General features: G+C 39.4%; 1 protein-coding gene across 23 annotated transcripts in view; it reads left to right on the top strand.

Annotated features, from left to right (window-relative positions):
• Positions 1-27,895, top strand: part of FOXP1 (forkhead box P1) — a 499,850-nt gene that overhangs the window by 457,616 nt on the left and 14,339 nt on the right. For 20 of the 23 annotated variants that reach the window (XM_075130242.1, XM_075130241.1, XM_075130240.1 and 17 more), the window contains 6 exons: positions 8,092-8,175; positions 17,109-17,310; positions 17,411-17,490; positions 18,095-18,196; positions 23,559-23,680; positions 25,765-25,834. In XM_075130242.1, coding sequence (XP_074986343.1) covers positions 8,092-8,175; positions 17,109-17,310; positions 17,411-17,490; positions 18,095-18,196; positions 23,559-23,680; positions 25,765-25,834 — 660 coding nt within the window. Of the gene's footprint in view, positions 1-8,091; positions 8,176-17,108; positions 17,311-17,410; positions 17,491-18,094; positions 18,197-23,558; positions 23,681-24,059; positions 24,230-25,764; positions 25,835-27,895 lie in introns of all 23 variants that reach the window. The other 3 variants (XM_048859184.2, XM_048859178.2, XM_075130253.1) reach the window with 2 other exon arrangements.

Here is a 27,895-nt window from a genome sequence, read left to right as displayed (position 1 = left end):
TAATACTGTCTCGTTATTTTTTTATTTTTTGTGGCAAATGAGTTTAAGTGCAAAAAAAAGGGGGGGTCGAATTTGAGTGTATTAAAATGTGCAATTGCAGAGGTATGACCCATTTATGTAACTGCCTTTTAAAAATGCTTTTGAGTTCTTTATATCGCCCTGTGCCTCACTGCTCTAGCTGGGCAACTTTGACTGTGTGTCTGTGTGTAGTCAAGAGGTTAGCAAAGGAGGGGAAATTAAAACAATGTTGTACGTTATATAGTTACCAGCCATTGAAAAACCTATTTTGTATGCAAGGCAGCAATGTAGAGATATATGGAAAGCCTCGGGCTAAGTACAGAAGATAATTACATTTGGAATTTTACTGAGTTAAGTCATTTATAGCTTCAAATAGTTGTAGAGAAAAATCAGCAAAAACACACTTAAACTTTTTTGTTGTTACTTTTCAAGATAACCATTTTTTAAAAAATCCCTTTTATCTTCTTATCTTACAAATTAGCATTTTTCTTTCATAGATATTCCTAAATTTTACTTTCAGTAACACTGCAGTCAAGACAGTCTTCCACTATTAGCTGAAGTGATATAAACTATTTTAATACAAGTTTTATAAAAATCAAACTACTAGTCGTAAAATAGCAGAGTCTTGCAGAAATGGCTGTGAGAAATGGTTTGTTACAGTAACAAGTTTCCTGGGTATTAAAAAAAATAAAAATCTACAGTCTTACTTGTGGACTGAGATATAAAATAATCTTTCACCAAGGAGCAGTAACAGTCATGCTGTAGGTAAACCTAGGTTGGGTTATAGCCTGAAAAACATTATAGGCTCTGTTGTATTAATTTAGATTAATGACTGGGTTATGTTAACACCTGTAGCCCACTTATTCCATCCAAATGAATACAACAGCTCAGTCCTGTGGTCAACAGGAGTTTGTATTGCCTAGGGGACAGTAGGATGAAGAGTTGAACAAGGTATAGGTGGTTTTTGATTACTAGTGCTTTATAATCATGTGACAATATTGTGGTAGATTGATCGGCATGACATAATACTAATCATCGTCAGGGCTTGAGTCATGCTGAAATGCTCCAGACCACCACTCTGGCACTCTTTCTGGGAGCGGAAATGGTACCCTTCCAGTACGATCACTAACTGGAAGTGGATTCTGGCACTTCTTTTTTAGTTACAGGAGCACTGATCATAATGAGTGAATGATGATCCGAGGTATGATAGTGTTGGAAGAGACCTCTTAGCTCCCAGTCCATTCTCTGAAAGGGCAGGATATAGTCCCTGATAGGATACATCTCCCATATTTAAATGATATTACGCTTGATCTTAGCTAAAAGTTCATTGTTTTGTTATAGACCCATAAGCAATAGATATGATGCATTAGGGTCTTGTGGATCAGGCATTTGCGCTTGCATCTTGAAAACAGAGTGAAACTGAGACCAGAAGAGAAACGACCCTTAGATGTTAGTGAAGCAAAGACAATATTCATGGGCATAGACTAAACCTATTCCTCAAGTAGTGACTTCTATTACCATCAGTGATGGGATTAGAGAGAGAAGTACTAGTCATTTTTGCAAAACATATTGGGTCAAAGCTATAAAGAGTAGGAGTTATCAGTGGTTTGAGTCTTAAAAGAAAATCCAGTCAGGAGGAGGGCGCTGTCATATGAGCTGCTACAGTGACTGTTTGCTACCAAACGATTCCCTTACACAGAGTAATCAGGGAGTTCCTCCAGCAACTCGTTAATCTAGGTTTGGGCTGTTCTGTAAAAAGCCTTAACGGAATAGAGGGCTGGCCCAACAGTACCATTTGCAATGTAGTCACCTAGCCCACTAGAATTTGGACAGTCAGACTAAGCTCATGTTTTACATGGCCATCAAACGACTATGAAGCAGTAACAAAACTCAGCCAGTACTGCCATGTATGGATTTGAGCTCTGTGACCTAGAGAGGGAAGGCAGGGTGTCCCGTTACCAAACCAGTTGACCCCATTGGTACTCAAAGTGCTAGAGTGCAACTTTGCCAAGAAATGGGCTTGTAGAGTGACACAAAATGATGAGGGTTTGGCAATGAGCCAAATTCTGCCCTGACTTCTGCCCCATACTACCTTACTGGAGAGAGGGTAGGATTTGACCTACTGTGTTGCAGTGTCTGAACCTAGGGGAAATTATGTCGCATAATCATATTGCAACTTCCTCATGCTTTTAATGGAAACTTGCCCATAGGATACCACGGCATGATACTACTTTTGGTTTGTGGCTCTCTGAGATGCCATTCGATGCAGAATATCCTCCGAGTCCCTCTTGCACAGGTGGTGGGTATATCTACCCGACGTATCCCTTTTCTCGTCCACGCTCCAGATGTGGCTCCTTGTAGGGAGAGGCAGTATCACTGTATCATCATGATAATACTGTTTCTTGTTTCTGTGGGGGGTGGGACCCAAATCAACTGACCATATGCTCAGCTCTTCTGACACTTGCCTCACACTCCTGCGATCATCCATCTGCTTGCTCGCCCTGAAACAGCCTGAGCAAGTGGAGCACTGCTCCATTTCTGCAAACTCTTGAGGAGCCACATGTGTGCTGTAGATTAAGTACTACCCTCCCATCTGATGTCATCCGGCGGTGCCCCTTCATTGAAGCGTCTTGGGAATCTGAATTGTGATTTTGTACTTTTCTGACTGCATCCATTAAATTTCTTGACTGTCTCATCAGGAATAGCTCTTCTAAATTATTTTTCCTAGAATTAATTTTGTAACTGAGCTTTAAGGCTAAGTATTATATTTGGTTTGAGTGTAATGGATCCAAATTTGATTTTCTCTCTCGATTTCACTCTTACTATTGTTAATCTTATGTATAATATTCTGTCAACATACACATACAGAGATATCCAGTGCAGCTTAAACAAAGTGAGGGTTCTTGCTTTTTTGACGAATGTTCAAACTAACTAACTATCAAGTCAGATTTGTATTTGGACAGAAATATCATGAATCTTTGGTCTCACAGTATCTCCATCACAAACATACTTGAAATACCACAAGCTGCAAAGTCTTCTGGTATTTTTACATGATTGAAACCGTGTGGACATGATCACCATTCATTAGGGGAACTGCAGAGAAAGAATTGAGTAGCTGGGAATGAAGGAAGAGTAAGAGATTAAGGTATAAATACAAGCAAGCTACATGCCATTCTGTTTAGCTAGGCCTCAGTTGAAGAAGTGCATTCATTTTGGGGCACCAGATTAGATTCAAAGAGTTTGGAGGAGAGCAAGAAAAATGACGATAGGTTAGTGGCTTATTATCTAAAATCCTTGTCCCTATTTTCAAGACCCTCTCTCCTCCCCTTTACCACCCCACCCTGTGCACCTAGTCTTCCTCTTCATCTCCCATTTCCCATGCTCATGGCACTTTCTCCTGGGCTGGCCTCTCTGTGCCTGGCACAGTGTCCATATCCTGATCAGCAGTGTGTCCTCTTTCCGCCCTCCCTCTCCTGAAGTGTCCAGTGACCTGTCTGTGTGCGTTTGTCTTAGATTTTAACCACTTCACAGCAGGGTGGTATGTTGGTTGTTTTATCTAGGTTTATAAGGTGCTGTATAAACCTACAGCGCTACGTATGTGTTTGCAATAATAATTGGCAGGAGAAGTTTTAATTTAAAGCAGCACTTGAGCACCACGGTGAGCGGCACCTTATAAAATCTAATAGAAATACTAGCTAATACTTCAGAATTAGAAGATTAAGGGAACTTTGTGAAGCCACTGCCCTTGCAGGTACTCAGAGCTAGATTGGACACTTACCTGTTAGGGATGGTTTGGAGCTATTGAACTCAAGCCTTGTCTTACACTGCCACTTCACAGCGCTGCAACCTTCTCGCTCAGGGGTGTGAAAAAACACCCCCCTGAGCGCTGCAAGTTTCAGCGCTGTAAAATGGCGGTGTTGACAGTGCACCCACACTGGTAGCTACTCCCCTCGTGGGGGTGGGTTTTTTTACAGCACTGGGAGAGCTCTCTCCTAGCGCGGGTGCCATGACCACACAGCCACGTGGGTTAAAACACTGCCGCTGCAGGGCTTTAACGTTGCTAGTGAAGACATGCCTTCAGTCTTGCCCCAGTGTAGAGAAGTGCCAGATGATCCCTTGAAGTCTAAATGATTTTATAGCATTGCAGACAGGAACAATGAGATGGACATAGGGGAAAAGAGTGAGTGTTGGGGCAGGGGAGGCACTATTTTGGGAGTTGACCTGTACCCCTGCGTTATGAGGGTGGATTCCTTCTCCCCACCTTCCTCTATCAGAGTAATCTGGTTTAGTGCTGAAGTCAGGGGAGTGGATCTTACCCCCTACACATTTGGAATATGCATTTAAATGCACCTTCAGTCAAGTGCTACTGAGAAGCTAATGTACAGCAGGGCACTTTGGATGACGATTGCACAGTTTGACAGAGCGAATGTATTCATCTCCTGTCACAGGAGATCATCAGGGAAACAAACAATGCTTATAAGTAGCTTTGAAAAGTCAGAATAGGGCCCATTTAAAAGTAATGCTGATCAGTTTATTTTCTGTGCATAACAATTCTTTCCCAAAGAATGCTGTTAGTAATCAAGTGCATTTTCCTGCAAAAACCACTGATAGTCCCCTTTTCCAGACCTTTAAAGCCCTAGTCAATGCCTCACTGATGAGAGCTTCCTCACATCAGTGGCCTAACAAGCCCTCATGACTTCTTTTGAATGATCTAACTGAATGGTGGGGTGGTACTAATGGAGTTATGGTCTTGTATCCTCCTGCTTCCTGACCTAATGGAAAGCAGTTTAAAGAAATTCTTGGGATTTTTCACTTCCATTTGCTGCTGTGAAAGCGAGAGACTTCTATTTTTCATCATTTAAACTCCTGCCTTAACTGTAGGAGCATTCAAATTCCCAGACTATGACAAAATATTAGTATGTGTCTGCCTGAAATGTCAAGAAGATCTTTAACAGAATTCATCCACCAAATACTGCATTAAAAGCATGCTAAGAAGGTGACGGAGAACAATAAAAATAAGGACCTTTCCAGATCAGAATGAAAGGTACTGTGCCATGGGGGACAATGGGATGCAGAAAGAATCTAGTTTGGGTTTCCCCCTTGTGCTAGGTGTTAGAAAACTGCACATTCTTTGCTTTCACTGCCATGTCGCACACAGACAGTTTTCAGGTCTTGATTTTGATGGGAATATTTATTTTATTTTGTTTCTAAAATAACGATCTGCTGCAATGTTTAGTCCACTGAGTGAAGATTAGTGTGCAGACTAAAGTGCAGGCAGCTCACATGCCCAGCTAATCAAAAAATAAAATGATTCAGAATGGAAAATCACACAGCCACCCTTCATTGAGACTAAAAGCATTCATTGGTTTGATATGATTTGATATACATTAATGTAAATGATGGGTCGGACCCCCACTTCCTCTGAAAAGACCACAGGAAGACATCGGGAGGATTTTCCACTAGACCAGGAGGGTGAGATTGGCTCCCTACCTCTCGTTGGAACATCCAGGGGATTTGGCTGCTAGATCTCAAAGGATCTGCTATAGACACAGGAGTCTCTTTGTACCTCCTTCGGGCCTTGTCGTTCTCCCTTTCTGTCATTGGCTGTCACAAAGAGGACTTGTGCACAAAAGTTTTTTTCCCATCACAAGCCCTCAGATGTGGTGGGGTCATTGAAAACAGGCCCAGGCTCTCTGGGATATTGAATTTCCATGTTAAAGCCTAGCTGCTGAGACTGCTGGAAAGGGTATCATAGGTGAAGGTTGTTTTTCAATATGGGCTCTTGTCCGCTGTGACCTGAACTGAAACCTCAAGTCTTGCCCCTCAGGCTGGAGAACCTCCTTCAGAAGGTAACAGTGTTTGCCTACAACCTATCAACAATCAGATTTGTACTGCTTGACCCAGTGTTGTAAGATTCCATATATCAAACGCCAATCCTCTGAGCTACCCAGTGCTGTGCAAAAAAACAAAAAGTCATGAAAATCCCAGTGACTTTTGTGTTCTAAAAGCGCAAAACCAGACGGTTACGTTGAATTTTCTCCTGTAAATTCCTCTTTGAAACCTTATATGCCAAGATTCAAGCCACCATGACATTTTGGCACACAGTTAGAAACCCCTCCCCTTAGGCAGATTGGTACACCCTTAACTGTAATGTAGTGAATGGGGATTTATGGCTGAGTTTTCTTGTACGTTCATTTAACCCAGTTTTACTACTCTAAATAGATGACTCTGATAAGGAGGGTGGGTTTATTAAACTTTCCCTGGAATGTGATTAGCTTTCTCCTCTTGGCACCAGGAATTTGGATTTTCTAGAGCAAAAGTCAGTCTTAATAATGAATATGTGAGAAAACTCTCAGTTTCGTGGGCCTGATCTAAATGTCTTTGAAGAAAATAGGAATTCGTTTATTGGGCATGTGTAGTAATTACAGCCCCTTTTACTTCTATTCTTAGTATTAGTATATGTTACTTTTGTTATTATGTAGAGCAGCGTTTCCCAAACTTGCGACGACGCTTGTGCGGGGAAGGCCCCTGGGGGGCCCGGCCGGTTTGTTTACGTGCCGTGACCGCAGGTTCGGCCGATCGCGGCTCGCACTGGCCGCGGTTCGCTGTCCCCGGCCAATGGGGGCTGCGGGAAGCGGCGCAGGCCGAGGGACGTGCTGACCACCGCTTTCCCTGCACAAGCAGCGTCCCAAGTTTGGGAAACACCGATGTAGAGTATAGTTGGGAAAAGATACTTTTTACACATAGAGCTTTTGAGGTCCCCCAAAACAGCAAGCTTACAGTCTGATCATTGCATTCTAAATGTATTCACAAACCAGCTTGTATACAAAGAAAAAACTTAATCAAGGCAGTATAACGTGAGAGTCCAAGCAACCAAACTGTGACTTGCGTGGAGATTTCAGTAGAAAATTTAAAGAAAACTGAAGCATATCATTATAGGGGGGGCACGTGTTTACACATGATGTGCAGAATAGAACTGTTTTCCCCAATGCTCACAACCGGTGTCATGACTGAATCAGAAAGAGCAAAAGAAGCATTCCTAAAGCGTTATGTGTTCTGGATTGGTTTGAACAGTATTCAGTTGACACTAAGGGACAGAACACTATTAAAATAGTTCCTAATATAGTTGCACTTTCCTAGCCTGTTGGTTCAAGACATGTGCTAAGGGGATGCCATTTTAAATTTCTGCCCTGAGTTAATACTGTCCTTGCTCCAGTTTTTACCCCACCTTCCAGAAGCAGTATGGCCTGGTGGATACAATTCTGGACTGGAACTCGGGAGCCCTGGGTTCTTCTCCTAGCTCTGCTACTGGTCTGGTGGGTGACCTTGGGCAAGTCACATCCCCCCCCCGTGCCTCAGTTTACTCATCTGTCAAATGGGGAAAATGATACTGACCTCCTTGGCTAAGCACTTGGAGACCTTACTGATGAAATGTGCTCTATAAGAGCTATATACTATTATTATAAGGGAGTAGTAAGTCACTCTGATTTTACGAAATGTTTGTCTTCATTAAATAAGCACACTACTTTTTAGAGCTTAAGCTGCCTGTTCTGATTCTCTGAGGCAGCCTCACGTGGTTTCACGACTCCTGCTGCTTTGCTTGCTCCACGCACCGCCTGAGCTGTATGTGACAGAAAAGCTCTTTTCTGTTTTCTGGTTTTGTTTTTTGTTTTGTTTTTTGGTGGTGGTGGGGGAAGCAAGTTATGTTAAAGCAAGAAAATATTTGAATTTGAGGGTTAGATGTATAATTTGCTTTTTGCTTTGCCTTCTGAGCGTGAATAGGATTGGTTAATAAACTTGATTCACTATTGTCTTCTAGCTGTCAGGGCTGCAGTGACCCCCTTGGTGCCAGCAGGTCTAGCACTCCTCACTCAAGGGCTAATGTGTTTTGCTTTGGAAAATACTGACACCCAGCACCATGAGTTAGTTCGACTTCAGAAAAGACCGTATACAATTTCCAAACTACCAAGCAATAAACCTGTTTTGTCATGTCTGTGGTGCCAGCTGTTGAATTAGGAATAAGCAGAATTCTGGATTTTATTCATGGAAGTAACAGAGCATTTTTTTCTTCAGCTTGCAAAAGACAAAGAGCGCCTGCAAGCTATGATGACACACCTGCATGTGAAGTCAACTGAACCAAAAGCCACCCCTCAGCCTGTAAGTACTGTTCTGTGCAGAAACAGAACAAAGCCTCACAACAACCTCTTCTTCCTGTTTCCCACCTCAGAGCATAATACAAAGTGTGGCCTACTTTAAAAGACTGTCAAAATGAAGAGACAAAAATTGCATCGCTAGTTGGTCGGCTTTGAATATTCACTGCCACATAAACCCAATTTTCCCATGATCTTTTTTCTTCAAGGGGTTTAAAACTAGTCTTAACTTTAAATGTCACATTGGGCCTTTTTCTACCCTTATGTATATGCATATAAATCCCCTCTAGGTAAGTTGAATTTGCATGTGACCCAAAGGAGCATTTGGACCAGAATGGTTTTAGTGCTCAAGGTAAAATTATATTGTATTTAGGATATTAATTTCACTTTTTACTGTGATCCTATCCTAGGCTCAGATACTGTAGACTCTAGTTGCATGTACGTTTCAATGATGATAATAAACAACAAAATCAGGATCACTCAGTGTCAGTTGTTAAAGTACTTACAGTCCATGAAAACCCTATTTATCCAACTTGCTCTCAGAAATAGTTTGTGAAAGGGATAAACTTTACAGGCTGCACTTTATAAAATGTTGGTCTTACAGGTAAAGAGAGTCCAATAGTCAAAGCCAACTGGTGGTACCTGTAAAAGGCAAATCTAGCACCTTGTTCCCTGAAGCAAATTGCACTTCAGTTGTTGTTTTTTCATATCAGCATAATGCTAAAAAATCTTCCTCATAACTTCACATGATTATTCAAAATGGGGAGAGTGCTTTGCTTCTTGATTTTAAGATTTGTAAGATTTAAAGGTACACTGCCTTTATTTGATTTTGCTTTTTGTCATTGTGTGAAAATTAATTGAGCGTCGACAATCTATAGTTAGTACTAGCCATTTTAATCAATATGCAATGATGCAGCGTAATGGCCAAGTATTGGTTTATCTGTTTTGACTGATTTTATTTTTCTATAAATAAAACAAACACACACCCATCCACGTTTATGATTTATGGTGATAGAAATAAAAAGGAGTCAGACTATTAACCCAGCAAATATGGTCGCCTGCCAAGATGCAGTTGGTAGACAAAATTAATGTCTGAAACAGAACACATTACAGAGATAGAGAACATAAAATCATTAAACACTTTGCACATCCATTTTTACTAGAGAAGAATTTCTCAGTTTCCATGTAGTTGGAAATAAATGGCTGCAGAAGTGGATAGAGAGGTACTAGAAAGAAAATTGCAGAGTATTCAATAGCATAGGAGCAGGAGTCCAACTCAATTTCAGCAATGCCTTTTGGAGGAAGATTGAGGGTGGTGAATATAGCCCTTCCAGAGATTTCTAAAATTGCTTAATCCAATGGATCTGGATGATCACAAAAAGAAACTACTTAAAGTACCTGGAAATAACTCTTCCTATCCTTCAGATCTCATTAGACTGAATGTGCATGCTTTACTATGTTGTGGACTAGAGACCCAGCAGAATGCAGAGAAGGGGGTTTGGTTTCTATCCATCCTACTGGATTAAAAATTAAGAGTGGAATAATCGCTGGAGTCTCAAAGCATTCTGCTGAGAGACTTTTCATAGCAACAGTGCCCCTCTGGAGGAAGGATTAAAAACTAAAGGGAGGTAATCGCAAGAAGACAAGTGCTGTGCAGCTAGTGATCAGCGCTCAGTATCAAGAGGCAGTAAGCTTTCATTTGTGTTGTAGGCTACAAAGGTACCAGTTGGTGTCGCCATGCAGATTAGTGTTAAGCAGCCAATAAACAGGGAAAAGCAGCAGAAAAAAAAAAAAAACAATGGGGAAAAATGGGCTGTCTTGATTAGTATTAAAAAAATGTTTTACATTCTGGAAAATTATAGCTTTGATGGGGACCTCCCACTAAATTTATTTTTAACTGCTCTATTGAAAATTCTGTACCACTAGTCAACATTATCTCTCCGTTGCTCAGCACAGTGTTTCTTTATTAAAAGAAATAGGCATGAATATTTTTGACTGAAAAATTAATAGCTTTTGAATTCATACACAGCAGGTTTTCTTTTGCAAAGAAGTCCAATATCGCTGCACAGCACTTCTATAACCATTTATTTAGAGTCCAAGTCAAACCTTTGACAGCTAGAGCAGTGTTACAAGCCAACATAAAGAACTCCAAGATGTAAACCAACAATAGGCAGTCTGTGTGAGGTTTGCCATTGTCAAATACATAGATTGTTTGGATTAGTTTATGTAAATGTACTGTTGTATTACCCTTTGAAAAAAAAATCACATTTGTGTATGAAAAGTGGTTTCGTTCACAGGCAGCATTATAAATTCCTTATCCTTTAACTTACATGTTAGAAGTAAAAATTGGTGCCTGACAGGCCTATATTGTGTGACACTCTGTTGTTGGATTGAAACTGTCTTCTTTTCATTTATTGAAATATAGAAAAATTTATTATAGATACCATCTGATAAATCAGAAATTGTTAAAATATGTATAGGTGAAGCATTTTGAAAATTAATTATAAAACGTAGCAGAATAGTGTTTTGCATAAATTGTGCTTTCCTTGTGAAAAAAAATACACAGGCATCACAGAGACTGTGCTAGACCTCGGTCCTTTTAACTCAGTGGGGTAGGACTTCGGTAAAAAAGATCTGATGACCATTACTGCAGTGCAAAGTATTTTTTACATCCAGTAATTAATTTTATTCCCCCACCATAACTAATGCAAGGTGTATGTTCAGATTAATATATGTTTGGTACATCTGTGATTTTAAAGGAGTCGCTACCGATCCAAACATAGCAATAAACTGGGATTTGAAATTACAACTTTTTAATGACTGCATGGAAAGCTTATGGGAAGTATTTTTTGTCTATTTAAAAGCTCTTAATGCTTATTTTTAAACAGTTCTTAACTAGATGGCAAAACGGAGAGCAAACCATTATACTGCAAGGCTCTTAAAACTGAATGCTCTTTGGCTGCCATTTGTGTTCCACACTGGCCAATGTTGTAATCTTGCCCTTTTTAGCTATAGCACATCAATTAGTACAGTATTTTTGGACTGTTCAGACCCCAGTCCAACTCTGTGCATTCAACGTAACCCTGTTAAACAGCGACTTGTCAGGTCTAGCCATGTTAAGGAACGTGTGTCAGTCTTTAGATTGCTTTAGCACCTTGGAATAATTGATATCTTGGAAGACAGTGGCATGATCATGTGGGGTTTTTTTAGCTGTAACAAATCACCAAGGTCCTAATTCAGCAAAGCACTTCAGTCATATTAAAGTCAGTGTGCTTAAGTCCTGTGCTAAATCGTGACCCAAACTGAAGGCAGACAGTTGTACATGCAGCACATTCCTCTGGAGCAGCCTTCATTGGGTGTGCTATACACTGCGAGAAATACACATTCTTCTGGGCCCTACTGCTGGGAGGACTTATGGGGAGAAAGCTAGGGTTGGAGGCAAAGAGAGGGAGGGGAGATACAGAGACTTGTAATAGTAATAATCAATACACTGTTTAAAGGTGTCTAATTGTGACTTTATAATTGAGATGCCCAAGTGTGTAACATTTTGAAAAGAAAAGTAGTACTTCATAGGTTACTGCTTAAAGAACATGAGATAACTCCCATTGCTGAGATTTAAATAGTTCAAAATGAATTCAGTTGACCTGGGGGAATATGCTGTGATGTATTGTATAGAGGTGGAGATTTTTGGAGTGTTTAAAAAAACAACTACCACAACAGCTATTAAGAATTTTTTATTCTAGTTTTGCTGTTAAGGTCACCATTTTCATTCATGTCGGAGGTCAGCATAATAGAATAAATCAGAAGCTTGATCTGCTTTGCAGTATTAACTAAACATCAAAGAGCCACTACCTAGGCAGGAGGGAAAAAAACTGTGTTCTTTTTATTCTGGCCAACAAGACGTTCTATGCACTAGGTAGGACATCCATCTTTAAGAAACTGACATAAAATTTTTAAAGAAACTGTTGGCATTTGAAATGAAATGCACTGCTAGATATTCCTTTTTAATAATATTTTCTTTTACTCTAACCATAGCAGTTGCAATTGTTTTTAAATACTGTTTTTAGCAACTGTGAAAACAAATTATTGCAATAAAATAGCCTTTTAACTGTTTAGGTAATGACTGAGCATTTTAGCTGCTGTAGCTGTACTTATAGTTTGAAAAATAATGATATGCAGCAATAAAAAGAGATTCTCAAGTACAACACACAAAAGCTGTTTTTATATACTGTTTTTCATTAAGTCCCACTCCTCAACTTGGGTTTCCTTAGTATCCCTGCCAATAACAACACCTGCTAAGCGATTGTTGCCTGCCAGATCCTACATCTAATACAGTAATCTGTCCAGGCTGAAATAGTACAGGAAGACACAGAATTTAACAAAGCTTGATGCTCTGCACCCCCACTTCCCTCCACCTTCAGCAGTCTCTGCACCAGGGTGATTAAAGTCCAGAAACTCTGTGCAGTTATTTCATCAATTTCAGCTGTGATCAGAGTGGCAGCACCAACAACAGAAAAATCAATGCCCTAAAGCAGTAGGTACGGCCCCATTGTGACACTTTCTTTTTTTTTCTTTTAAAATGTTTCAGATTCTTTATTTGCAGCCACTGTTGTTATGTAATCTGTTTACATGGAGAGAAATCAAAGTGAGTCTTAATGGGAGAGCTACTTAATAGAAATCTATTTTTATGGGGTGAAGGAGAGGGTTACCTCTCTGGCTTGTTTATATATATAATATGAATTCTTGTTGAGTCAGTCAGCATCTTTAAAAGGGAGAAAAAAAGCTATTTCTTGACACTAAAGGTTAATAATAATAAAAAGCCAGGCAGAATACTGGACACTGACACAATGATGGCCTTTATGATGATTAGATTAGAGAGGTGTGAGATACCCGTATTGTAAAACCCTTCAGTAGTGGAATTTGCAAAACTACAGGCCTTTAAAACAGATATTACAAAAACAGAAACTCTAGGGAGAAATACTCCCTTATTACAAGGGTTATTACTGAATGGCTTAACTCTTTGGGGCAGGGACTGTGTTTGATGTTCTTGGACAGCGCCTAGCAGGTTATGTGCCCAATTGTAAATGCAAAGAACAGTACTCATTAAAGAAGCCAGCTTGGTGACTAGCATTCAGTACCCTGCAGCAAAAATGATACCTCGTCAAAAAATGGCAGTATGTGGGAATCTTGTCGTATCCAATCTTGGCATGAACAACTTTTTCTAATCAGAGCAAGTTGTTTTTAAATAGAAAGCGCAAACAGAGGAATTCCATAGAGTTTCCATCAGGAAAAGAAATCCTCCCACTACAATCCCTTCCTGATCTTTGCCCTGCATAATCATCTTTAGCAGCCAGAAGCACAGAGCTTAGACACGTCTTCATTCCTAATTGATGATGATGATGATATTAAGATTTAATCATTTACAATAAAGATAAATATTTTAAGATTACAACAAAATCAACACCATTCATAATTTGTTATTTTGCTCTAATACACAATTAATTTTTAAGTCTACATTTTATAGAAAACAATGAAAGCAGCATGTTGAGCATTAAAAATGTAGATGGTTGAGCATATTCTTCCCTTTGCCTCATTACATGCTTTTGTCACCATAACCAGTAAGGCTCAGGCCCCTCCAAAAGCAAGAGATAGTGTCATCAAACAAAATCTAAAGTAAAACTTCTCTGGCAATTGACAAGGTCGGCGTTTCATTAGCTTGTTGGTTCAGTCATACAAATGGCAGTCCGAGGTGAAACACACTATGCGCACAGTGTTCCAGCTTTTTGTTCTTTCTTTCCTCACAGACTGCAGTCATGTTTAATTTGGAAACCGGGCTCCTTTGGCAAATTAGCAATTAGAACAATTTTGTGGGAATATGTATATGTGTCATTAGTTTTCCTGCAAATTAATAGCAGGAGCAGAGGTCAGGCAGAAATTTTCCACTTGACTGCAGCTTCTCTGTTGAGATTTGGCACTTTGTTTTGGAACAGCCACAGCTGCTCAAAGCCACAGTCTTCCTTTAGGAACTGTCTTTTAATTAGTTTACCTCATAGCCATTATTACAAATATTACTGCCTCCCCTCCTTGAAATAAAATTACTGTTTCTACAAAATATTCCAGTGACATCTTGCACCACTGCACATTGATGGTGGGGTCATTCGAATGCAGTGTTTAATCATTAGATCACCTCCATAAGCATCTCCTAATTAGAGTCCGTACAATACAATTTTATCTGGTAATTAGCTGAGATTGGCTGCTTCCTCTGTAGCTTATTAGTGGCAGCCCAGCAGTGGGTGTGAATCACAGTGTCATTTGTCAACCCCGTTAAAGCCCCTCTCTTTGCTCTTCCTCTCTTTCTGTATTTATTTCTAGTCGCTACCTACGCTGGAAGCGTAAAGAAATTAAACTCAATTCACATTTTTTAAGCAGAGAACATTGACCTTTGCAGAGTCTGTCTTTGCAGTTTTCTGGTAGAAACAGATTAAATGTTAAGTTTTTAAACAATTAAAAGGAATCTAATTCTTTCAAAATGGAGTAGTTTGGGCAGTAAAGATGAAACAGTATCAGTGATCTTTCCAACAGAAGAGAATGTCTCCTGAGCATGTGCTGTAGAGGGGCACTTAAAATTGATGCAGATTTCCTTGCAGTTATTGGACTGTTAAAATGTCCATTTAGAAACTGAGATTAAATACGGTAGATGGTATTTCATGGTGAGACCTGTCAGTTGTACTATTATGGTCATTATTACTCCTTTTATTATATGTAATAGATGGATAACAAGGGGACATAGCTATATGTGTACCCCTATCCAGTATACTTAAATCTAAACAGGCCACAAAATGACTTGGTTTCACTCTCACACTATATTGTATAAAGAAAAGGAGTACTTGTGGCACCTTAGAGACTAACCAATTTATTTGAGCATAAGCTTTCGTGAGCTTCAGCTCACTTCATCGGATGCATTCAGTGGATGAAGTGAGCTGTAGCTCACGAAAGCTTATGCTCAAATAAATTGGTTCGTCTCTAAGGTGCCACAAGTACTCCTTTTTGCGAATACAGACTAACACAGCTGCTAATCTGAAACCTGTTATATTGTATAAGTAATATTTAAAAACATGAACCACGCCCTTTTAAATACTAACATAGCAGGTACTTTGAGCTGTATTTATTGGTTCACTTCATTGCATGACTCTTCAAGAACTCAGGACATATATTTTATTGCCTTTTCTAGTCTCCTTCGTCCTCTCCCCCACCGGGATCATATAATCCTGCATTTCCTTGAAGTGTTAAATATTTTCCATTCTGAGAAGAGACTTTCTAGCTTCATGAAGAGATGTGTGTTTTCAGATCTGCTTCTCACAAACTCATTTGTTTGGATCAGTACTTGAACTGACAGTATATACAGTTCCATCTACATAACACTTCCCTGTGTTATGCTGTTGGGGCAAACATTTCCTTGAGCTCTCTGTACTTCACATTCAAAACAGAGACGCAGGAACAGTTTATTTTGTTCACTTGAACCCTTCTTGTGGGTTATTGGCGTATTGTGTTGATATCCGTTCTATAACATTAGAAAGCTTTTTTTCCCCTCCAAGTTTGTTTTGGACAAATTCTGTTATTTATTTTTTATAAGAGAGCAATTACTGGTAGCTACTAATGTTTGAGACATGCTAATGTGAGTGTTCTTATCTCGTTACTTTCATGTCAAGAACAATAGTAAGGAGTCCTATGGATGTTTTGGGGCATGTCTTTACAAGAACGGCCATACTGGCTCAGACCAAAGGTCCATCTAGCCCAATATCCTGTCTTCCGACAGCAGCCAATGCCAGGCGCATGCCTCAGCTTCATTTGGCAGTGTTTAATGTCAGGCAAAGAATATTAATTGCAAATAAACAGAGTGAAATCCTGGCCCCTTTGAAATAAATGGGATTTTGCCATTGATTTCACTGGCGCCAGCATTTCACCCAGAATATTGTTCACAATAATGCTTCAAGGCAAGTAATGTGGAAGTACTGGAAGGAGCCCTTTTCTCAGGCCCCCTTTCTGATGGAGCAGTTTGGGATCATATTGTTTATTTAAAGTACTTCAAGAATGACCCATTACAATGAAGCATCTTGTTTTGAATGGTGCCCAAAGAAAGGGTTCATGATACACATGCACACTGATAAAATAAATAGAAGTGCATGTTTAAAACATTTATATATGGTTATCCGTTCTTGGGGAAGTCACATTTTAAAGCCTGCTTGTGGCTAGCTGTCATTTTATTACATGCTTGTAAGTTTCTGCAGGTAGCACAATTGCATTCCACACCAAGGAGAGAAAAGAACTGTGTCATTTTTTGCTGGGCTTAATGACTGCAGTATTTCATGCAGTGTGATTAATTAAATTATTCCGGAGTTAACCCATTCTGGGATTTGCGTTTAAAATGGATGAATGGAAAAAGCCCAAACGTTGTACTGATCTTCCATTTCTTCCTAGTGCATTCCTAACAAAGCATTGTCTTTATTTAAAACCTGATGTGTTTGAAGAAATATCCAAAAACAGATCAGTTGAAGAATATTAACCCGTAAATAAGAGATGTGTGGGCTTTAGATGCAAAACAATGGAACAAAAATAAAATATTAAAATGAATATATACAATGAGGTGTTTGAAAATTGTGGATTTTTGTCCTAAATCTTCAAAGCTTGAGAGCAAGCATTTTTGTATACTGGGTTACGATATTTTTTTTTAAATATATCATATAGACATTTATGCATTCATCCTCCTGTCGTGGATTTTAAAGGAGGTGTTACAGCAAAAAAAGTATTTAAGATACATTCTCTCCATTTAATGGTCGCAAACACTATTAAATCTGGAAACGATTTTCATAATCCTTAATTTGCAAGAAACATAATTTCTAATAAAGTTTTCCTCACCCTCTTTTCTCTCCCCCTCAACAGCTGAATCTGGTATCAAGTGTTACACTGTCAAAGACTGCCTCTGAGGCTTCTCCACAGAGCTTACCTCATACTCCGACCACCCCAACTACACCCATCACTCCTGTCATCCAGGGACCTTCTGTCATCACTACCACCAGCATGCACAACGTTGAACCAATCAGGAGGCGGTGTCCTAATAAATACAATGTGGCCATTTCTTCAGGTAAATGACTGTCGATGGCAAAGGCCATTATTTGTTTTCTCTTGGAAATTGCAAAGGAGGCTTTGATTCTGATATTAACAGAACAATTGTTCTTATTTAGCAGATCTTGCTCAGAACCAAGAATTTTATAAGAACGCAGAGGTTAGACCACCATTCACGTATGCATCTTTAATTAGGCAGGTAAGTAATGTTCTCGAAAACCACATTTCACTCAAAAATTGTCTCTATATGTCCACCCTATAGATTAAATAGATTTAGAACCCTTTAATATGCAGGCATGCTCAAACCTTTTCTATAAGGGTTTTGAGAACTGCAATATATAACATAATTGCTTTTGATTAAGTATTACAATACGATGTGATTATTAGGAAATTCATTTCACACAACAGTGAAAATGAGCCTGTTTAAAGATGGCAAGTCAATTATCACAAGCTACAGTAATCTCTGATCCCTAGAATTAATCTGAGCTCTAAATAATTACTGAGCTTTAATCAGCTAGTGAAATGTTTTGCATTTCTCTTTGATTCTGCTTTATGAATGACTAATAAATTAATATTTCTGTAAGGAAACAGAAATAAAAACTCAAAACAATTAGATAATTCCATTCTGAATCTTGCCATTGAACTGTTAAATACAGCCATTAATCTTAGAACACATTGTGAAACTCTCCTCTGGATTTTAGCTCCAAATCTCTCTTTTTTTTTTAATCCGTTAAGGTAAAAGTGTAGGTGTGTTTGCTGAGAGTTTTGTCTTAAATCATCATGCATTTTATTTGCTTCACAAGGCCATCCTCGAATCTCCAGAAAAGCAACTAACACTAAATGAAATCTACAACTGGTTCACACGAATGTTTGCTTACTTCAGACGCAATGCAGCGACATGGAAGGTAAGGTTTGCACCATGTATGCCTCTTGCCTTTGATATTAGACATGTACAGAACAGACATTGCTGATGACATAACAAATTGTAACGGCATATGGACATTAAAATGTAGATAGGCTGTTTTGACACACACAGGGTGTCTTATCCGCAGGAACAATTTGATATTTGGCAGAAAAATTCTTCTGCCTTTGAAAACCACTAATTGAATCCCCATTATTGGCTTTTATGTTCTGTGATTATGCCACCAGTTGATCTGTGTGGCTTCTCCTAGAAGTGAAAGTCTAGCTTTTCAGCAGGAACGTGTAGGAAAAAAGTGTGAAGATATTGTGTCAGTTACAGGATGTATAGTTGGTCTTGTTAGTTACACAGCTCTTCATTTTTCTAGTTGTGTGACCACAACAGCCATCTTTTCTGGGGATGTATAGACAAGTTATTTCTCAGTCACTTAGTACCTCACTAAATTAACCTTCAAACTTGTTATAACCTTCACTGGTTTATTATGGCACCAAATATAAATTAATTTGGCATAATACTAAAGCAGCAAGCCAAGAAAAAAACATTTAATCTAACAGATACAAGAAACTAAAAATTGAATGCCTTAAATTCTTACAGTAGGGTTCTGTGGTTCAGTTAGGTGTTTTTTATATAGTTTCCATTTTCACGGCTACCCCTTTCCCTTGTGTGAGCTGTTATCATAGCAACTTAACCACAGTAGCCTCTAGAGCTAGTGTGATTACTACTGGATGACTCAAATAACAGGATCTTACACTGAAGTAAAAATTATATCTCGGTGCTTGTAGTCTCTGTTGGTCCAGGTAACCCAGTAGTTCTTGAACAAATTGCCTCCATTTATCAGCAGGTCTGATAAATGTCCCCTATACCTGCTGTTTTCTTTCATTTCTTCTCCCTTTGCCTTTCTTATTCTAAAACTCAGGACAGTTCCTTCAAAGGATGGAGTTAGAGAGGTCTTCTGCTTCAGTGGTTCGTTGGAAAGTTTATTGTATTTCACGTGTGTGCTCCTCAGTGTTCCATTGCCTTTCATTCAAATGCCTTGGGGCAAATTTGTAAATTTCAGTACCACCTATCACACCTCAGTCATCTGTACCTAGGAAATGCTCTGAGATTGGTGCTTTGATTTCTGCACCTTAGTTGAATAAGTTGAGCAGTGTTTCATCTGCAGCTTCCTAAGTATTAAAAAAGGAAATGAATTTTCCTGAATTAAAGTTCTTTTCAAGGGCGTTTTGACAACGTTGTTATAGAAAAACAGTTTGGTGTCAGAACGCTTTTAGTGGTGTACACTTCTTTAAATATTACAGAACCAGCGTGTTCCTGATTTTAAAATGAAGTGTACACATTTGGATATATACGTTATATTCATATGTAAAGTGGAACCTTCTTATAGTCAACCTGTTCTAGACATGAAAAAACTTCTTTACAACTGAGTTCTGCTATCCAGAGCTTGCTTTTTTAAAAGCTCTAGTTTTCAGTTGTCTTTTAGTCCGTTGAGCAAGGTTCTTCTTCACACACCTATCTCAAACACCCCCCATCTTCTGTGGCTATGGCAGCCCTACAAGAGATACGTTTGTCTCCTGCTGCTTGAGTGACTCCAGCGGGACTTTTCCATAGCTGCAGGAGAAAGGGCTCTAGCAAGAATCCTCTTTGATTCTTGCCTGCAGCTATGAGGGCGGCACCTGGCTAGTCATCTCAACAGTGAACATGGCCACTTTTTGGAACTGGTTTTGTGCAGTATATAAGATCCGCTCTAGAGGCTCACAAAAGTCTCGGGCAGTGAGAGTCATGCTTGCAGCTCATGGAGTATGCGGGAACCTGATGACAAAAGAGGAGCCTATGGCAGAGGAGGCAGAGAGATATCTTACTGGAGACTCCCACAGCTACAAAGGAGAAAAGGTGCATCCCAGGGAGACCTTTGTCCTTGTGAGCACACCAGGGACCCCCTAATACTAGGTGTTAAGTGTGCGCTCTTACAAAGTATGAACAGTAGGTTCCATCGCTACTGGCAAAATGGATGTCCACTTGAAGTAATTTGGGGCCTTCGTGCTGATGGCTGCTCAGATTAATGCCAGCCTTCAATGACCGCAGGCGGCTGAAAACACAGCCCAGGACTGATTTGACGTGAAGCTGCTCGGGTTCTTCACAAGCCCAAAGGTCTGACTGAAGAATCAGCATAAATCTGAATTTGTGCTTTTGTGGTTCAGGCCCATCTTCAGTAAATGCTCAAATATCACTCTGGCCAGCTTCTTCAATATTAGTCACTGTGTAGGGTAAGGATCTGGAGTGGGTGAGTACACCTGAGATCTTCTTAAAAAACAAAACAAAACAGGAAAAAAGAACTTATAAATGAAACACTTCGCCAAATGCAGTACAGCAGCATCTGAGCAGTTATTAAAAGAACAAACCCTTTCATTTAATACATTCAAGCATGTTCAGGGTAATTTTTTCTGAAAAAGTGGCTTGCATACAAATGTTTTTTAACAAGGTAAATATATAATCTTACAATAATAGTGCCTCATTTTTCTGTTAAGCAGAGCGCTAGAAGAACATTCTCAACTGGTTCTGACAGGTCAGAGGCAATGTCTGTTTGTTTGCTTGGTTGTTTTTTGGACTAGTAATCTGCTGGAACTGAATTGTAGCTAGGAGGCAGAAGATGCAGGTGTGGCTTTGAAATGTTGGGGGTATTATCCAGATAAAACTGTTAACTAGAAAGAATCCAGAAGCAGGAAAACCAAAAACAACCATCCTCTATAAACTCACTAATCAGGTGGTCATATATAAACATGGAAAGCTAAGACATCTTTCCCCAAACACTGTACAACTATTTGATTTATCTGTGTAAGTATATTCAGTCAAAGCCAGATCCAGTCCTCCTAAAAGTCAATGGCAGGACTCCCATTGGCTTCACTACAGCAGGATCAGATCACAAATGATTTTTCCAGCATTACACTTATTTAAAGAAGAATGCAGATAATTCTGTTCAATTGTTTATACAGAGACTGTTTACAAACTCAACACATCCATTTTTCTGAATTTTTCTGTCTGCATTTTATCAATTGCTATATTAGGCTACAGTATTGCATTTCACTATGGGGAATATTTGTAACCGTTTGCAAAACTGATCCAAAATCTATCATCATTATTTTACATTCTGTTACAAACTTGAAAATGTTCCCATTTGCACCTGAAACTTTGCTTGGGTTACACAGATTTAAACCCCTGTCCTGTGTCAGGTTCCCTTAGCAGGCCACTCTGCCAATCAGTAGGACTCTGTTTGCTGATCCCAGTGTAGGAGCAGGGAGTCTGACTGAGTGCAGATGAAGTCAGCCTGGTTTCTATTGAAAAGCATGAGAAAAATGTGCATTTTCACATGTTTTCAATGTCGAAAAGAGCCATTGTGCCCAACATTATACACACAATGAAATGGGGAGGGTACAAAAAGTTAGACCCCAAACAAATATTGACAGGTTTCAGAGTAGCAGCCGTGTTAGTCTGTATTCGCAAAACGAAGAGGAGGACTTGTGGCAGCTTAGAGACTAGCAAATTTATTTGAGCATAAGCTTTCATGAGCTACAGCTCACCTCATCGGATGAAGTTAGTCTCTAAGGTGCCACAAGTACTCCTCTTCTTCAAACAAATATTGTGACTTTCTCAGAGATTCAGCATCACCCCCTGCCTTGTTCAGAAGAAAAAGTCATCCAAGACTGATTTCCCCATGAGCTCACAAACAGATCAGTGTGGTGACAAAGTAGAGAAGCTTAAGAAGTATGTGGACTTAGCACTGCGGAAATGTGACATGCCCCTTAAGCACGGGGTCGAGTACGTAAGGCAATATTCACATTGTGCTGACCTGTTAAGAAGAGAGTCCATATGCTGGATCGTTGCTATTGTGTGTGGATAGGTTATGGGGAGATGCTAGCTACACAGCGAAACTGCCTAGCAAAAGTAACAAAAGGCTCCCAGATGCACACACACTGCCTCTTAATTTACATGACAAATGCACTCTGCATAACCTTTGTTTGCACAGTGATTTAGACATTCCTGATTAGAACTCCTTTCATCATCCAGACCTGATGTTCCTAAACAATGTGTTTAGTCTCCTGGTTGCCTCGACTCATGCCTATGTGTTTGGCAGAGTGCCTGCTAACAAGTCAACCAGATTGACTAAATCAGTGATGCCAAGGCTGATGGATTTAGTTTCTTTGCCTGCATGTTTCCAGCAAATAGAAACCACTCCCCTTCTTCTGGTTACTGATTCTCTTTCAGTGGCAATGCCGTGGCACTAGAGAACAAGCTTCATTGCAAATCTGAGTGGCTTTACCGCTGTGTAGTTGCTCACAAAACTGGGGGTGGCACACACTTGCTAATGAACAAGGTATTCAGTGCCCTTTCAGGCAGAGCAAAGACATAAAAGACACAGTTGATTGTGTCTGCATGAGAAGTGTCTTACTGAGTCAGGCTTCGGCCAAAGTCAGAAGATGTAAGCGATCTGCTGAGTCCATCCTGCAGAAGGACTGGATTACATCCAACAGAATTGGGTCTGACCATCAGAAACCTTCATTTGGGATTGCCCAATAAAGGAGCCTAGCAACTATAAGGAAAAAAACATGTGTGTCTACTTGTGGAGAGATTATCACTTTGTTTCTGAGAGCCCTCCTCAGGCGTGTACTTGGCAGAAGCTCAGTTCAATCAGTACAGTATCCTGCCAGAAATGAGAGCCAACTTCCATATATGAGCATGCAGTGGAAGACATGACTTGGTGCACTGTGCTCCTCACTAGGGTGCTGCTAACCCTCTGAGCCCCTATTCCATACACTTGGTGTGAAAAGAGGTTCAGCACCTGATTCACATTAGTCCAGCTGTGGGAAACCCCAGAAACCCCAGCCCCAATGCCTCTTTGCCAAATTGAGTCCTCTGTAGTTACATGAAATTCTCTCTCTGGTCTTTTAAACTGTTTTATTTTTCCAGGAGTGGATACGTTTCCGTTACAAACTGTGTACTTGTTTTGAAAATATCTTAGCAATGTTACTGTAACTGTATATGAAATATGCTGTTACCTGATGTGTGTACATAAAATGATGGAGGTTCTCATTCCCACCGTGAATAATTGACATGACAAAATAACTTGAATTCCTAATCTCAGGTTTGAGATTTTATTTTTATCTTTGCAAAATAAGATCTTAAACGTGTAAAGATCTGGTTTGTTGGGAAAGGAGGGTGAGGGTTGGGTGCGGGGAGCGGAGTTATCTTTGCAAATAAGGACTGTCAAGCTGACTATGCTGCTGTTCTTGGACAATGATGAGTATTTTCTCATAGAAAGTTTTTGAATGTTTTCTCTTTTATACTTGCTGCAGAATGCAGTGCGTCATAATCTTAGTCTTCACAAGTGTTTTGTGCGAGTAGAAAACGTTAAAGGGGCAGTATGGACAGTGGATGAACTAGAGTTCCAAAAACGAAGGCCACAAAAGATCAGTGGGTATGTCCACCATGTTTGAACTTCTTAGCCTAGCTTGGATCATGCTTACAGTTTAACGTAGAGGCTTTTGGCTGCTAGATGGTGTTAGACCAACACAGGTGGTTTCACATTGTTTCAGTTAAGGGAAACAAAGAAAAGCATCTCATCACTACTGTTTGTATGCCCACCAGTTCCCTTGCCCCTGCTTGCTTGGTGTTTGTTGCATCACATGCTAGTAGCTTTTAGGTGGCAATGCATATTAACCCTCACAAACCATTTGCTTATGCTTATTGCATTTTATTTTCTTTTTTCCTTTTCCCTGTATTTGATGTCTGTTCTGTCCCCAATCCCGTGTCCCTTTGTTTCCACTTCATCTCCTTTGCTGCTGCTCTTGTCCCAGGGTGCCATTCGCACCAACCTCTCACTGCATAAGTGCTTTATCAGAGTAGAGGATGAGTTTGGGTCCTTTTGGACTGTTGATGATGAAGAGTTTAAACGTGGCCGTCATATTCAACGAGGCCGTCCTCGAAAATTCTGCCCTGATGAAAACTTTGGCGAGCTTGTTGCACAGTAAGAGCTTTTACTTGCTTTTATTTTTTTTCTGCTGTTGCTTTGCTTTGCATGATCTACCCATCTCATGTAGACTTGCATTTCATGAAACTGTGACCTCACCTTTGTTGCAAAAGAAACTAAATGTTGTGGGTTTATATATGTGTTGCACTTGTTCCTGCCCTAATAATGCAATTGCCTATGATAATGCTTCTTTGACATTTGTTGTAATTTTGTTTATAATGCAATGTAGACTAAAAGGTACTGCTCCTAGAGCAGATACACTGTACAGTTGATTATCAAGAAGGTTTTTAGGTAAACTAGATTTAGATTGTTTCCTGTTAGATTCAGTCATATGCTTTGTTTCACAATTCTTAGCACAGAAATACAAGTTGATATTCCTCAAATGAATAGCTGAAATGCCCCAAAGCGTTTTGACAATGATTACTACAGTTGGACCTGTAGTAAAGATTACAAACAACAAACCACTCTCTTTCTGAAATGATCTCTTTAAAATATCCTGAAAGTTCCAAGGCAATTTTGTTTCCCCTTTAGTTGAAGACCACCTGTCCAGGGCAATTGATTTTTGCTGGTCTCAAGGGTGGTCAGTTTAAGACAGTTATCGCTGTGTTCTGTTTCAAAACAGAAACAAAATTGTATTGTGGATGAGGTACGTTTTTGGGGTTTTCTGCTCTGAACCTTCCCTGGCTTGTACTTTCAGCAAGATTTTTCAAAAGTGATCTTGGGGGTGTGGGTTTTGTGTCTCCAGCCGAGACAGGGTGCTCAGCACGTTCTGTAAATCAGGCCCCTTTTATAAACCTTGGCTACAAAGGTACTGTGGGTATTCTAAAATAATGGTTCAAAAAACCACAGTGGGATACTTTTTTATGAGTGCTCCCTGACTCAGAGTGGCATCTTTTAATGTTCCCTACCACTTCATTCGAGTGCCATAATATCTGCTGTTCCACCTCCCCTCCATCGCCCACAACAAAAATGCTTTGGGCTATAGGATAGCCAAGCACTCGACTGTGCTGTCGGAGATTTGTCCAGCAGGAAACAATACAACTCTGAAAGCAAGAATTCTGAAGTTCCTACTTATCAAAATTCTACTGTGCAGCTATGGATGACAGTGATGCCAGCTACTACATAAGTCAGCCAGTGTACGAGTTAAGAGTCCCTAATGCTTTTAATGGGGATCTTATTATGGACCTTTATGTAGTAACTGACTTTTGGATAGGAAGAATTTTGGAAAAATTCTGTAGGGTACACAGCTAAGTAGAAAACCAATGCCAATATATACTATTTCAACAGGGCATTAGAACATGAGATGCTGTAGCTGTTAGAGACTTCAGTAGTGGTCTTCCATATTTAATAAAGGCAAATGCAAATATGGTAGCCATACAACTGAAGTATAAAAGTTTAAAAAACAGAAGAGAACTTTTCCGGCAAACAGCGCAGTCTGTAGATTTCTGGTGTGGGAGGAAACATAACATGATGGAACACCCTAAGATGAGTAGTTTGCACTTACCTCTACTTTTTATGTTTTTCTTATGCAGTAACCCTTCTCTTATTAAAAACATACAGACCAGCCACACCTACTGCACACCTCTCAATGCTGCTTTACAGGTAAGATTAATGACTGTAGCAAATACGCAACAGAGGCATGTGTCTTCCCCACTCATTTCAAAATATATTAGCCTTGCTCTAATTAGATATTAAATTTTAATTCCGTTAAACTTTTTTCTTAAGTGCATAAAGCATCATCGTCCCTGGAGGCAAACACATATCAGGCTGCTTCAGCATTAGCTAGATGCTTAGCATTTTGAATATTGTGGCAAAAAAATTAAAAGTTCACTTATTAATATTTATCAGCAGTATCATAATTTCCATCCTCTTATTTCAGAATTTCACTTGAGGCAAAAATACCACAAGTGTAATTACTCTAGCACAGCTATTAATGTGCTGAATGATAGGATACTGTGTCACATGACCTTCTATTGTTCATGGCTTTAAAGGGAAAGCAGATCATTTCTCCCCCCGACCCCCACCTTCTTTTAAGGACTATTTTTTTCATATTTTTCTGTTGTTGTTAAATAACAAAGGTCTAGTTCACTTTGTAAAGAAGAAGAGAGATGTCAGAAATTATAAAGAATATTTAGATATTTCAAATACAGCAATGATGTGCAATATATATGTATATAAGCATATGTGCACAATATAAATTTGTGTGTGTATCTGAAACATCTTTTGTGTGTTACACAAAAGAAATACGTTTTCCTCATTCTTTCTCTGTGCAACTTTCTAATAAAATTATTGTGTCTGGCTCAAATGTCCCTGGTGAAGTCAGTATTCATTATAAGAACCACTGACATAAGTGACAAGCATTTTTGTATTTTGCCTACTGATTACTATGTGTTTTCACACCTCTTCCACACTGTTTCCCCAATCACTACAAAGGCCTTACTTAATCTTGCCATGACATCCTCACATGCAGTAGCTAAGTTCTGCAAGGTAGCCAATGATTGCACGACAGAGCTCCAAACATCCATAGAAAGCCTTCCCAAGACATTCATCAAAGGTTAAACTTAGTGCAGTGGATTATATGTCATGTTTGGGCAATTGAATGTTGTGGAAGATTTACTAGCTTTGCAATTTAAGCAATTTATTTTTTTTAAAAACCAAGAAAACAGATTAATAGGAGAGAAATGACACTGTGCATTTCTCCTAATTATTTCAGTTAATGCAGTAACTTCTGAAAAGCAAATGAAAACACGTGTAAATGACTCAACTGTAAATACTGTTCATTAGTAACTTATTTTCCCGTGAGCCTTGTGAAGTGTGATTTTTAAAGACTGCTTTGTCTATTGAATAGTGTTAAGATTACAGGCACCTTTTTACATTCATGAGGCTGAAAGGCAAAAATGAAATGGTCCTGCATTCCTTCAGATTCTGTTAACTATGTGACTAATTTCAGTTAATATGCTTATCATACAGAACTGTTCATGTCTTCTTTCTAAAACATGTGGTGGTGGTGTTGTTGTTGACATCTTCCATTCTTGTCTTTTGTGAGACCCTCAAAACTATTTTCATTTTCCAGTTTTTTCTAGGGAGTAACGTGTGTTTGTATTCTCCAATAACACTAGATAAGCCACTCGATTCAGATGAGAATCTGGGCAGGTTTTGCTAAAGCTTTTGAGTTTTGTCAATAAACAGGATCACAAGATAACTTTGTGCTAATTAAATACAAGGTTCTATTAGGGTTAAAATATTCCAGCAGGCTCCTTCCCCCTCCCCCGCCCCCTTGTCAGACAATTTCTAGCTACTAGCAAAAAAAGTACATCTCATGGTCTTCTGCAAAAATTGTGGCGTGTTCTCTACTGTTCAAAAGGACTCTGAGCAGTCACGACAAAGAAAAAAAATCATTGGCTTAACATACTGTTTGATGCATAAGATAACGTGTCAAGTGACATGGTTTGTATAATAAACTTCCTAGTCTATGATACGATTTTCCTGTCTGTGGACATGTTGAGCCAAATTGTCACTTATTGACTAGAAATGTGCCCCCTCTGGCTTTGGGCATATCCTGTAGCATGTGTACACCTGCCCATTGTATGCACTCACAAGTTTGGTGGGCTCCTGTTTTCAGGCCTACAGAAAATCTGATGTTATGTGCCTCAAAAAAATGTC

The sequence above is a fragment of the Caretta caretta genome, chromosome 7, assembly GCF_965140235.1.
Source record: "Caretta caretta isolate rCarCar2 chromosome 7, rCarCar1.hap1, whole genome shotgun sequence".
Classification (NCBI taxonomy): Eukaryota; Metazoa; Chordata; order Testudines; family Cheloniidae; genus Caretta; species Caretta caretta.
This window is presented reverse-complemented; position numbering and strand designations above follow the sequence as displayed.